This window comes from Urocitellus parryii, chromosome 11 (assembly GCF_045843805.1).
Source record: "Urocitellus parryii isolate mUroPar1 chromosome 11, mUroPar1.hap1, whole genome shotgun sequence".
Lineage (NCBI taxonomy): Eukaryota > Metazoa > Chordata > Mammalia > Rodentia > Sciuridae > Urocitellus > Urocitellus parryii.
In genome coordinates, this window is record NC_135541.1 from 35,725,829 (window position 1) to 35,739,858 (window position 14,030).

Genomic DNA, 14,030 nt, shown 5'->3' on the forward strand with positions numbered 1-14,030 from the left:
CTATCTATATTTTCTATTTATAATGATACAAAGTCATTACCTAATGGAAAATAATATAAGACAGAGTAAGCAAAAACTATATTAAGAAGCAAACTGAAGCACCAGCTTCTCATTGGTTCTAATGCAAAAATTTTAACTTTATGGTACACTGACTTTTTCCAAACTTTCATTACAAAACATCTGTAATTCTCAGTGATATGGCTTTTATATTACATTTACAAATGACTGAAATGGTAAATTTACTTAAGATATGAATATCTTCTAAATTGCTAATGCTTTTATATTTCAAATGTTGCTATTGATAATACATTTATACAAAGATTGGCATCATGTGTTTTCTCAATATTACATACAAAAATAAAAATATTCATCTTTAGGGAAAAAAATTTTACACCTTTTCCAAAAACTAATTCTTACCTCTGCATTTTCATGGCCTTCCAAGGTCATACAAATATCCAGATCACTATCACGAAATCCAAATCCATTTTTAGAAGAGCCAAATAAGCACAATCTTGCCTTTTCTAAGCAAAGGAAAAACAAGTCAAAAGTCTTAGGGAAGAAGAATCTTCTAATATCTACTAATAACCTAAGATAAAGTGACCTTGTCCACTTCTATGATTTAAATTACTTACCACTGGAAGACATACTGAGAAATTCTAAAACATCCAAATCTTTTGTTCAAGTTCCCATACCACGTTTCCACTTGCTCTTTCCACTTTTGTAGACACCATGAATTCAACATGTCTAAACTAAAATATCAACTTCACCCCAAACCTAGTATTATCCCTACAATCCCTATTTTCAGCAAATAGGGATTAGCTGAAATCTGTTCAATTGCCCAAGTAGAAATATATGTGAGATCCTTAATAACCCTCTCAATCTCCACATGCGCAATCACTGAGACATTTAGCTTCTTCCAACTTAACTATAAATCCATCTACCTTCATTTGTTTTCAACATCACTACCAATAATTAAGACATGTATTTGAGAATTTACCTCTTGAAAATAAACCTAATTCTTTCAGGACAATTCAAGTAGATTTATAAATACTATCTTAGTACAATAGGATTAATAAATTCTCCTGCAAAAGTAAATGACTAATTCACTAGATATAAATTATGATAATGTTATTCCTTCACATTTACAATTCTTCAATAATAGCTACAACTGCAAACAAGTTGCAGCTTAAGAGGACTGGACTTTTCTTCCTCTCAATTCTTAAGCAGACTACTCACTTAGGGAACAAATTCTATATTTTCAAAACAATTCTTCCATCTGATTCTGATGCTCTACTTGAAATAAGAATGACAACTGAGAGGCATAAAAGAAGCTACAATTATTAGCAAATAAAAATATGAGTTTAAAAGAGACTTAGATTTAATTGATATTTTATATATACTAACAACATTTTTAAGCAGAATCAAATAGCAACAAATCATCTTTCAAAATACAAATTTATTTTGATTCTAAATTAACTGTTTATGTACTTCTAAAATATTTGGACACAAAATTCTTGATTCTTCACCCTCATGCTGAAAACCTGCTCTTCCTGCTGTCTTTGCCATTTCATTAAATAGCACCACCCAACTGCTCAGCATAAATCTTGAGATCATCCTTGATTTCCTTCTTTCTTTCTTTCTTTCTTTCTTTCTTTCTTTCTTTCTTTCTTTCTTTCATATCTCACCTATGATAAATGCATCAGCAAATCCTGTTGGCTCTACCTTTAAAATATACCCCAGTTTCCAACCACTTCTCATCCTCTCCAAATCACTATTATGTTTCATTTGACTTATACATCACTTTCCTAAATGTTTGCTTGCCTTTTTTTTTTTTGGTATTTGATACTGGGTATTGAACCCGAGGAGTATTTTACCACAGAGTTAGATACACAGCATTTTATTTTTATTTAGGGTCTTGCTAAACTGCTGAGGCTGTCCCTGAACTTCCAATCCTTCTGCCTCAGCCTCCTATATCACTGGAATAACATGCATACACCACCACACCCAGTTTGCTTGCTTCTACTCCTAAGGCCCTATGTTCTATTCTCTCAGACCATGTCATTTAACAGCTAAAAGCCTGGAAGGCCTCCAAAGCCTTTCATTAGGTACTCAAAATAAAAGTCAAAGTCCTACTACTAACGTCCATGAAACAATACCTAGGCTCTGACCTCATCTTTCTATTACAGTCTCCCTCACATTCTCCACTCCAACTATACTGTACTTTTGGTCTTCAACCATGACAGATATAATCTAATCTTGGGTGTTTGTACTCACTGATCTTTCTCTATACAATATTTTCTCTTTGAATATTCATAGAACTTGCTCCTTCATATTGTTAAGGATTCTACTCAAATGCCACCTTATCAAAGAAACTTACCATAGTAACCCATCACTTCTTTTATCTCCTGCATTTAATACACATACTATTTGCTGATACAATATATTTAGTTGACTATTTAGTTTTATTAGTTGACTGTCTCCCCTCTGAAATACATACTTCATGAAAGCAAGTTTCACCTCTTTTACTATCAATGTGTCCCTAAAAATTAGAACACATAACATTCAATAAACATTTTTTTAAATAAATGAATGAAACCCAAGACCACATGGCCACAGTAACAATCAATTTTTACATATGACATACCATCATATTCTTTTTGAATAAACTTTTCCAAGCCAATTAAAATTTGCTCCCTGTTGTGTTGTTCAGAGAAAGGTGGTGATAGCTCATCTAGGTTTGAAAATGGGGAGGAGAGAGAAATAGAAAAAGTAAGAAAAATAGAATCTGAAAATATCTTCAAGTACTTATCCTAAAAATTATACTTACCATTTCATTATTTGTTAACTCTTCTGACTTTGAACCATAAATGTTACTAGAGAAGGGGCAGTGGAGCAGCAAAAGATAATTTTTAAAAGACCTGTTTACATTTCACACAATTGTTTTCCCTATGAGATACCTACAAATATATAAAATATATTTAATTTTTCAAACGATTTAATGCTGTCTTATTTTTCCAGACATTCCACTCCCCTTCCATATCCATGCTTGTTTTTCCCTCCTGTACTCATACTGCTATCCTAGGCATCTGGTCCACTCAAATCTAACAATTTCCTTAAATGTCTGGTCAAGACTCAAATCTTCTCTATAAACTACTCTGCCTAACCACAGCCTTAAAGACCTGTCCTTGCTTTGATTCAATTTATTTAGTTCTCCAAATTGCTTGACATAATGTCACACCTGATTTTATATTGTCCTTTGAATTTTCTAGTTATTCCATTTATATCCTATTTTCCAATAGGACTATACATTCCTTAAGAACAAAGTTTTTTCTTTTTCCTTCTTTCTTTCCCAACTCTACCTCAAGATATCCCCAAAACATAATACAGGAACAATGCAATAATTTATCAAAATTTTGCTATAATGAAATTAAACTAATATTCAGTTTTTTTAAAAAAACAAATATAGCAACAATAGATATGGGAGAGAGCAGAAGAGATGAAATGCAGGGTATGTGTGTTTAATATTTTTAGTTGTAGATAAATACAATATCTTTATTTTATTTATTTATTTTTATGTGGTGCTGAGGATCAACCCAGTGCCTCACATGTGCTAAGCAAGTGCTCTACCACCTAGCCACAACCCCAGCCCGTGTGTGTGTGTGTCGGGGGGGTGTGTGTGTGTGTGTGTGTGTGTGTGTGTTTTAAGGCAGTAGAACTATTCTATTATTGTACTATAATGGTAGATACATAACATAATGAATGCTATAGTCCAAGTAAGTGTCTCCCAAAGACCCATATGCTATAGGTTTGGTCCCCAACCCATGGTGCTAACTTGGATTAATGGAACCTTTAAGAGGTAGGATCTATTGTGATGGGAGTTTTCCAGTCTTTGGGGCATGCACTAAAAGGGCCTATTCTGACCCTATACCCTCCTCTTCTTTTGCATAGCAGTTTTGAGGTAAACAGTTTTGTCATGCCATGTGGTTCCACCATGGAGTGCTATCTCATCAAAGGCCCAAAGTCCAAGGGTTAACCAACCCTAGATTAAAACCTCTAACATTGTAAACCAAAAATAAACCTTTTCTCTTATGAGATGACTTCTCTGTTATTTATTACAGTGAGAGGAAATGACTAACATAATGCATTTGTCAAAACCCATAGAGCTTTGCAACACAGAATGATCCTTAAAGTATGCAAATATTTCAAAATCATGGAAAAGGTCGAGGCATTCAGGATGGAATATAGACTGTGACAAAAGAATCTAACTGTATTATAAATGTACAATACAACTTCATTCAATAGAATGGGAAAAAGGTAGTGCTGGGCCTAAGTAACTTTGAAAATAGCGGAATCTGTAAAATTAAGGTCAAAGGGAACTACGAGAAGCACTGTATTCTAACTGATGAAGTTTCCCATGGGAATATAAGTGCTTTAACAGTTCTGATGCTGCTATACAAGTGTACTGAAATGCTACAATTAAACAGGTAGTAGATGGTGGGAACCAGCTTTCTCATTACTGGAATGGGAGTTTACAGATAAGCAAAGAGAAGAGGTTAGAATGAGTCATGTGGTAATGGTTCAAAGTTGGATATTATTATGGAGTTGTGTTTAGCTTAAACATAGATAAGATGATCACATACAGATATATTTATAGATAAGTACAAATAAATGAGTTATTTGTTATTTTCTTCCTGTAAGAAGTCCTGAAAGCAAAAACATTCCAGTAGAATCAAGAACACCTAGTGTTCAGATCTCAGTTCCTAATACCATTCTCCCATATAAAGAACCAGGGCTCCTTGGAGAAATTTTAAGACTACGTCAGAAAACATACATGATGATCCTGGAGCATCTTGTAGTAACAGGAAGTAAGGAAAGGCTAAAAAACAAACAAACCACACACTGATGAGGGCACATCAAAGGGACACAGTTGCCAAAAGAGCTCCCAAATTCTAGCCAAAGCTAGAATTCATTTAATAATAAAAATAAATCAGTATTGGATTATATTCCAAAGTATAAAATATCTGTGAGTCCACAGTGAGAGAAAAATAATAAAAATAAATGTTATGAATTGTACCTTAATAAAACTTTTATAGTACTATGATCTAATCATTCCACTCAAATATTTACCCAAGGAAAAAACTAGCATATGTTTATACCAAAACACATAATCTGAATGTGTATGACAGATTTATTTGTAATAGCCAAAATTTAGAAATAAGCAAAATATTGATTAATAAGCAAGTAGATAAACAAACTGTAACACGTCCATACAATGGAAGATTACTTACTCACCAATAAAAAGAAATTAATCACTGACACACATAACAGCATAAATGAATCTCAATTACTCTGAGTGAAGGAAGTCAAACCTTCCCCCAACAAACGAACACATTCTGTGTAACTGCATTTACACAGAACTCTAGAAAATACAAACTAGTCTATAGTTAAGTGATAGAAGCAGTTAAGTGACTGCCAGGCAGTAGGTAGGAACAGGGAAGGGTAAGAGAGAGGAATTACATTGGGGAATTACAATGTCATGTTATGACATCAGAAATCTTATCTTACCTGAATACAGCAAGCAATGCATAAATGTTTGGTGAATAAAGGTATGCAAGACTCTCCCCAGAATGTCTTTATAAACATTTCTCTCTAGGCCTTTCTCATACTCTACCAAATAAAAAGCAATTATCCTCCCAAACTGTGCATGTTAGGTTATTATGCATGATCCTCTATATTTGCAAATGAAGAGGAAGGTTCATCTCAAATACCACATCATTAATTCGAATTGTTCTGATACACCTCAGTTAAAATTAATTGGGTGTGCACTGAATTTTTTTTTACTATTACTATAGCATATAACATTCTAATTCCAATTATGGCAATTTATATACGTGTCTTATACATTCATGTAGGGGCAGCACCGTTCCACAGCACTGAAAGTACAGAAATGTTTTTTTATTTAGACTGTCCAATGCAGTAGCCTCTAGCCACGTGTACCTACCGAGTGCTTCAGATGTGTCCAGTGTAACTGAGGAACTTAATTTTATTTTAACTGATTTAACGTTGAATAGCCCCACATAGGTGTAGCAAATCCACAGTCTAAGTTTCTTAAAATTAATACATATGAGAGCAATTAAATTCCTTCTGGCATTTACCACATTACCCTGAACATAGTAGGCATTTGGTAAATATCTATACTTAGTCTCTACACTATTCAAAAACCCCTACCCCCCCCCCAAAAAAAGCAAATTGTCCTTTAATTAGAAAAGTTAACATCCAAGAAAGTATGTAGTCCCAGTAGATACAGTACTAAAATACTTACCAAAACACCTTTTACATACTAAATCAAGTATTTCCCGAAATCGGTTTGTCATTGGTGGTAGAGGTTTTAGATCGATTTTCCTGAAATCCTCTGGGCAATCATTTTTTGAATGACCATCCTTTTTGCAGATGCTGCATACTATCGTTGGCGGCTATACAAAGGTAAGAAAATAACCTTTTGAGACACTTCATCGCTTAGCAATCCAAAAATAATCTTTTAGATAATTCAGTTCTGATAAACTGTGCCTTTTGGAGATTTAAAAACAAAATTTAATAAAATGCAATCAACATAAAAACTATTCTGAGCAAACCACTTTTTCCTCCACTAAAATATTTATCAATAACAAATTCACTTGAGGATGTAAGATGAAGAAAATAACAGGAAATACAAAAGGAATGGCTAAGTCAAATAGCTTGATTAGCTCCCAAAGAGAAATATATGCATTATATTTTTAATTTACCAATATCTAACAAAGTAGTTTATAAATTTTAAACTGCACCTTTCAAATCACTCCAAACATTTTTCCATCTTCAGAATCAATTAATCACAGAACTCTCACTTAGCCAGTTCAACTACATCTGTGTCCTGATTGCAGGACTAGAATTGAAAAATAAATTAGCTCCATAAATAAAGAAGTATTAAATAGCTACAAACTGAACTTCAAACCCTGTAGCTCCATTTTAAATATATTCCAGAGGACCACCAGGTGTGGTTAAAACATCAGAATTTATGCCAACTAGTTGAATAAAAATCATGGTTAAGGAAGACCACTACGCTTTTATTGTGACACATCTAGACTCTAAAATTAAGTGTCTTCCTCCAGTGTTAGCCTGGACATTTACATAGCCACAAGCTCTGAGGCAAATTATACACAACAAACTATATACACCTCTACAGGAATAATACACTGTGGGCTAATTAAAAGTACTCCAGGAACCTTTAACTGCTTTTCAAAGCATTCATTTTTTTAAATGACATATGCAAGGGAAATTCTTTTAAAATTTTACAGATAACTAATAAAAATTAAAATGGGAGAAACAGTACTCCTTATTGAAATAGGTAAATTTTAGGGGAAAAATATAAAATACAAGAAATACATTGTAGTTATATAATTAAGAGATTATTTTTCTAAAAATCTTGTCATTTATTTCATTCTTTCAATAGTTCATATGCCCTAAATACTGAAACTGAGATAAAATCCAACAAATATATTCTTATATAGAATGAAGAAATACTGCTTAGAGGAAGGAGGAAATGAGAAGATGTTGGATGAAGGGTACAAAACTACATTTATTCAAAATAACTAAATTCTGGATATCTGTTACACATAACCTTAGGCCTATGATTAACAATGCTTTACTATATTCTTAAAATTTTGCTAGACAATAGATCTCACATTAAGTTCTCTTTCCACAAAAGGAGGCAGTAGGCTTTTGGAGATGATGGATAGATATGTGGTATTAATAGTGATGATTTCATAGATGTATACTTAACTTCCAAACATCAAGTTGTATACATTAAACATATACAGCTTTTTAAATATCAATCTTTTAAAAAATATATTTTTATTAGTTGTTGATGGACCTTTATTTTACTTATTTATATGAGGTGCTGAGAATCAAACCCAGGGCCTCACACATGCTAGGCAAGCCTTCTACCAGTAAGCCATGACCCCAGCCCCGCAATTTTTTTTTGGTAGATGGACACAATACCTTTATTTTATTTATTCTAATGTGATGCTGAGGATTGAACCCAGTGCCTCATACATGCTAGGCAAGTGCTCTACCACTGAGTTACAACCCCAGCCATCTTATCTCAATAAAACAGAGTTTTAAAAAATACTGCTTATGGCTGAGGTTGTGACTCAGCAGTATAGGGCTTGTGCAGCATGTATGGGCCCCTGGGTTCGATCCTCAGAACCACGTAACAATAAATAAACAAAATAAAGGTATTTGTCCATCTACAACTCGAAAAAAAAAATTTAAAATAAATCTTAAGCTTGTCCATAAATAATTACTGATAAAACAATAAAACTGAATGACATTCTAGTTTTTTTAAATATTCTATTTGGTTTACATGTGCTTTAAATTATCATTTTTCATTCTGGAAGCTTATAATGATATTTCAGTTATATGTATTATACTTAAAGCAATGTGACTTAGCTAAAGTTTTATTAATAAAGTTCTTATTGCTTATTTTCTACTACCAGGTCATTGTTGATTTTGTTCATTTGTTTGTTTTGCAATACTGGGGACTAGAACTAGGGGCACTCTACCACTGAGTTATATCATTTCCCTTTCTTATTTTTTATTTTCAGACAGGATCTCAATAAATTATCCAGGTTGACCTCAAACTCACACTGCTTCTGCCTCAGCCTCCCAAGTAGCTGGAATTATAGGCATGACCACACCAAGCCTAGTTCACTTGAGTATTTTCTACAACTTCAAATGTTAAAGCTCAAATTCTTCCATTTTAAAAGGAGAAAAGATGGGCTTGGGATATAGCTCTGTGGTAGAGAATGTGCCCAGCATGTGCATGGCCATGTTTGATCCCCAGAACTGGAAAAATAAATAAATAAAAATAAAAGTAGAAAAGTTAGGACTCTATAATTTATAAGGGTTAATACAAAATCCAAAAGTGCTCAATGGCAAAAATAGAATCTGAATTCTTCATTTTTTTGGTTCCTGATCTTAGTTTACTTCAACCTTTAATATATTTATGTTCTCTCTTCTAACAAATAACCCCCCCACACACAAACTCACATACTTTAAAATAGAATACTGATAGAATTTTTTAAATTTCATTCTTTTTGGAAGAAAAATAAGCATATGTATAGAAATAAGCAAAACAAAATATATGGTGCTAAGCTGATTTTCATAAAACATATGATGAATACTTTTATGTATGAGAAAGTGAAGAAAACCAAATATAGAGAGCTGAAACCTCTTGGTGCTTTACACACAAAATTTAAAATCAATTATAGGAAAAGTACAGAAAGCAAAAGACAAATACACACCAAAATCATTCCCAAACAATAGTCACTACCATATAAGATACTTTTATACTTCTAAACCTAAAAACTATAAATATAAAGTCAGGAGTAGGGATGTAGCTCAGTGGATAGACCATGAAGCCCCTGGATTCAATCTCCAGTACCACAAAGGAAAAAGAAAGATAAGACAAAGTCATAACACAAAATCTTACAGATTGTTGACAAATTGTATCTTACCTTGCCAGAGGTTAAAATAAACTTATCGAACACATAATGTAATTCCTGGGAGGGGAGGTTATCATCATCATTAAGGTCAGAAGCAACTTCTGTAGCTTTGCAGTTGCAAGAGGTAGTAGATGTGTCGGTGCATATAATCTGATGTGAACTTTCTGCTTCTAAATTTGATCTGCAGTCTGTTCCAACAGATTCATCTGGGTCAGGCAACCCAATGCAATTACATTGGCTGAGCTCCTTTTTTAAACAAGTTTCTAAAGGCGCTAAGTCATTTTGTTTCTTAATTGATTTTGGCTCCAATTCACTGCCTTGATTGGCATCCGAAGAAAGAGATGAAGATTCCTGTCCATGGTTAACCAAATCTACTTCATTTACCAACAAATTGTCATTGTTAATAATACATCTCTGTGATGTACCTTCCATTTCATCATGTTTATCAGGTTGACCTCTTTCTGTATTTATTTTTTCTGTGCTTTCCCCAAGCAGATTGCAACAGTTGGTTGCCATATTATCAGACTTCACTGGTTTCTTATTGCTTACTTTCCCCTTCTCTTTTTTCTTAAACTCCATTGTGGTCTTATTTCCACCCTTCCTCTGAGGACAGGCAAAATACCGATAAGCTGCCCTGAATCTCTCCACAACATATTCATAAACAAGTTGGCTGTTTAAGCTCCGTGCAACATTCCTCTTGACTGAAAATGGATCTAGTAAAAAAGAAAATGATCAGAAACTAAGTCTCTATTAACAAACTATATATACAAATGGAGTTTAACTATTTAATTGTCAGCAGAGCACTTTTTCCTAAGGTTTTTCTAATATATAATCCCAACAATGGTTCCTGAAAACTGAGTTGAAGAAAAACAATAGCAACATCTTTTCCTTTGTTTCTTCCATAAAAGAAACATCTAGAAGGAAAAAGAGTGAAGATAATATTGAAAAATAATAAGAGGATAATTGAGAAGGTCAATTCAGTAATTATACTTTCAGTGATGAAAGTATGGGAAAAAAGAAGCTATGCCACTATGCCTCCCTACACAATATCATTAAATGAAATTTCTCAAACTTCAGGACCCATTAATAATTTTCATCTCTTGCCAAGGTAAAATTAATGTTGGGGGATACGATATGGAACCTTATTTGTCAATATTAGTTGTTCTTTACCTCAGCCAAGAGATAAAATTTTTAATAGTTTATCAGATGATAAGTGGCACCCCCAAAAAAAGAAGTCTCCAAATTAAGTACAATACATCATCTCACCTTCAATTGCTATTCGCCTTTTAGGCCAGTTTTTGTTCTCTCTTGTTAAAATATCTTGTATTCTTACACATATGACGTATTCCTCCAAAGCAAAATCCAGTGTGTAAAATTTTAGCAGCTCTAGCCATAACTGTCCCAGGGATACCTGATTTGGTGTTTCCAATGTTAAGGGAGACTGAAAGAAAAAAAAAATACTTTTCATTTAAGCTTCATAAAACTATAAAATCAATGACTTTTCACTTAGAAAAGGCCTCAGAGATTATGTTTTCAAAAACTGAGAAATAAAGTAGTAATTTGTCAAAAACAACCAGCCTGAGTCCCAGTTTACTGATTTCTAGGAATTTTGTTTTCTTTGCATTATCAATGACTCTCAATTTTGACTACACATTAAAATCATCTAGTGACCATTAATGTACACTAATGCCTAAATTCCATACCATTCCTACTCTCAAGAATCTAACTGATCTGGGTTATTAGACCAGACACTAGGATTTTTAAAGCTCCTTAATGTGATTTTCATGTACAGGCAAGGTAACAACTACTACAGCCTACTTATTGCAAATAATTACTTTATATATCTAAGTAAATATCCTGACTTTCAAGAAATTCCTTCATTCAGACACATTTCTTTAGAACATACTATTCCCTGGAATAAGATAATGAGAGCTCACATTTATATATAATGCTTGCCATGCACTCTAAAACCAATCTGCTTACAAGAGCTGCACATACAGTATAATATAATTCTATGAATCAGATACTATAGGGCAAGAATCTGACTCAAGACCACCTGGCTACTAAATCCATGTTGTGAATCATTATACTATACTGCCACTCAGGTAAGATGAGGTCCTACTTCATAGGCTAATAGGAATAGAGAGTCAGTTTAACAATTACAGTAAAGGCTAGGCTACATGCTAAGATAGGAATCTAAATATGAGAGGTCATTACAGAGAAGTAATATCTGAAATCCAAATGAAAGAGCTAGATGATGACTGGTGAGAAGTATCACTATGTAGTATAATGGCATCGAACAGCCATTCACACATTCAATTCTACAACTATTTGTTGAGTGCCGACTATGTACCAGGCAATATACTAGGTACTTAGAATATATCTTAGGAAAAAAACCTAGATCCTTGATTTCATCGAGTCTACTTTCTAGGAAAGGACAAACGTACTTATTAAGTAAATTACACTAGTAACTTAAAAGAAGTTAAGTGCTATGGGGGAAATGTTAAGATAAAAAGAGTAGAACCGGGTGCAGTGTCGCTCGCCTGTAATCCCAGGGGCTCAGGAGCCTGAAGCAGGAGGGTCATGAGTTCAAAGCCAGCCTCAGCAATGGTGAGATGCTAAGCAACTGAGTGGGACCCTGTCTCTAAATAAAATACAAAATAGAACTGGGGATGTGGCTGAATGGTTGAGTTTCCCTGAGTTCAATCCCCCATACCCCCCCAAAAAAAGATAAAAGGAATAGGAACATGGGAGCAAGAGAATGTCACAATGTCAAGTTGAATAGTCAGAATTAGATCTGTTGAGAAGGCATGATCTGATGAGAAGGGAAAAGTGTTCTAAGAATGAGGAACAAATAGAATAAAAATACACAAAGTAAAAGTGTGACTATCTTTAAAAAGAAAACCATGAAGGCTGTAGTTGTAGCTCAGTGGTAGAGAGCTCACCTAGCATACATGAGGCACTGAGTTCGATCCTCAGCATCACATAAAAATAAAGATACTGTGTCCACCTACAACTAAAAAATAAATATTTTTAAGAAAAAAAGAAAACCATGAAAGTTGGTTTGATAGATTAAGAGGAAGAGTAGTAGCAGAAAACAAAGAGCTATCAAGTAAGGATGGTTTGCCGTTTCTTATAAATGAAACAAGGAGCAACTAAAGCATTTTTAGTATGAATAGTGGAAAGGGTATGACCTGACTTAATGTTTTCTTTTTTTTTTGGGGGGGGGGTACCAGGGATTGAACCCAGGGGCACTTGACCACTGAACCACATCCCAAGCCCTATTTAAGTTGCTTAGTGCCTCACTGTTGCTGAGGCTGGCTTTGAACTTGGGATCCTCCTGTCTCAGCTTCCCAAGCCGCTGGGATTACACGCATGTGCCACTGCGTCTAGCCTCACTTAATGTTTTAGAATCACCATTCAGAATTTTTGTGTCTAGAATAAGGAAAAAGGGTAGATTGCAGGGAAATCTGTTAGGAAACTACAGCAGTAATCCAGGCCAGAAATCATGATGGCTACAACCAGGAAGGTAAAGTGGAAGAGGTGACAGGAGATCAAATTCTCAATATATTTCCAAGTAGAGATGACAGGATTTCCTAACAGATTAGATAGGGGTAAGAAAAGAAGAGAGGAGTGACTTCAAGGTTTTCTTGTTTGGTTTGTTTTGTGCTATGGCATGTATGCTTTTACTACTAAGCTATATCCCCACCCCATTTTATTTTTTATTTTGACATTGGGTCTCACTAGGGCCCCGTGAAGTTACTGAGGCAGGTCTTAAACTTGCAATCCTCCTGTCTCTGCCTCCTGAATCACTGGGATTATAGGAGTGCGCCACATGTCCAGAACTCCAAAGTTTCAACTGAAAGGATAGAGTACCATCAACTGAGTTGGAAAACCTGCATAAGGAACAAATTTAAGGAGATGAATAGGAGTTCATCTTAGACACATTAAATTTAAGACACCTAGGCAGACACACTAAATGAGCAGTTGGATGAACAATTATGAAGTTTGAGAGAGAGATCCAGCTAGAGATTTAAAATTTAGGAGTCATCATTATACAGATGGTATTTAAAATCCAAGGATTGGATATGATTACACCAGAAGTATATACACACAGGGAAAAAAAGGGACCATGGACCAAGCCCTGTAGCACTCCAACATTAAAAACCTCAAGAAGGAGGAACAAGCAAAGGAGACTAAAAAGGAATAACCAGCTACAGGTGTGGTGCCTGGAAAGCCAAGTGAGGAAATTTTTCTGAGAAGGAGATAAATCAACTGGCAAATGTTGCTACTAAGTATAAAAAAGATAAAAATTGAGAAAATTACCTTTGAATTAGCAATGTGAAGAGGACTGATATTAATGACCTGAATTCTGGCAGACTAATAAGTTAGGGAGAAAGAAAAATTGGAAATACTGAATACAGAAAATTCTTCCAAGAGGTTTTACGGCAAAGAGGAGCAACAGAATAGCCAGGGAGAATGGTGCCAAGA

The 14,030-nt window shown here is 34.3% G+C and overlaps 1 protein-coding gene across 8 annotated transcripts in view; it reads right to left on the minus strand.

Annotated features, from left to right (window-relative positions):
- Tut4 (terminal uridylyl transferase 4) overlaps window positions 1-14,030 on the minus strand; it is a 120,903-nt gene that overhangs the window by 37,164 nt on the left and 69,709 nt on the right. For all 8 annotated transcript variants that reach the window (XM_077791390.1, XM_026381680.2, XM_026381674.2 and 5 more), the window contains 5 exons: window positions 10,806-10,980; window positions 9,552-10,252; window positions 6,323-6,473; window positions 2,645-2,731; window positions 418-521 (listed from right to left, as the gene is read on the minus strand). In XM_077791390.1, coding sequence (XP_077647516.1) covers window positions 418-521; window positions 2,645-2,731; window positions 6,323-6,473; window positions 9,552-10,252; window positions 10,806-10,980 — 1,218 coding nt within the window. The remainder of the gene's footprint in view (window positions 1-417; window positions 522-2,644; window positions 2,732-6,322; window positions 6,474-9,551; window positions 10,253-10,805; window positions 10,981-14,030) is intronic.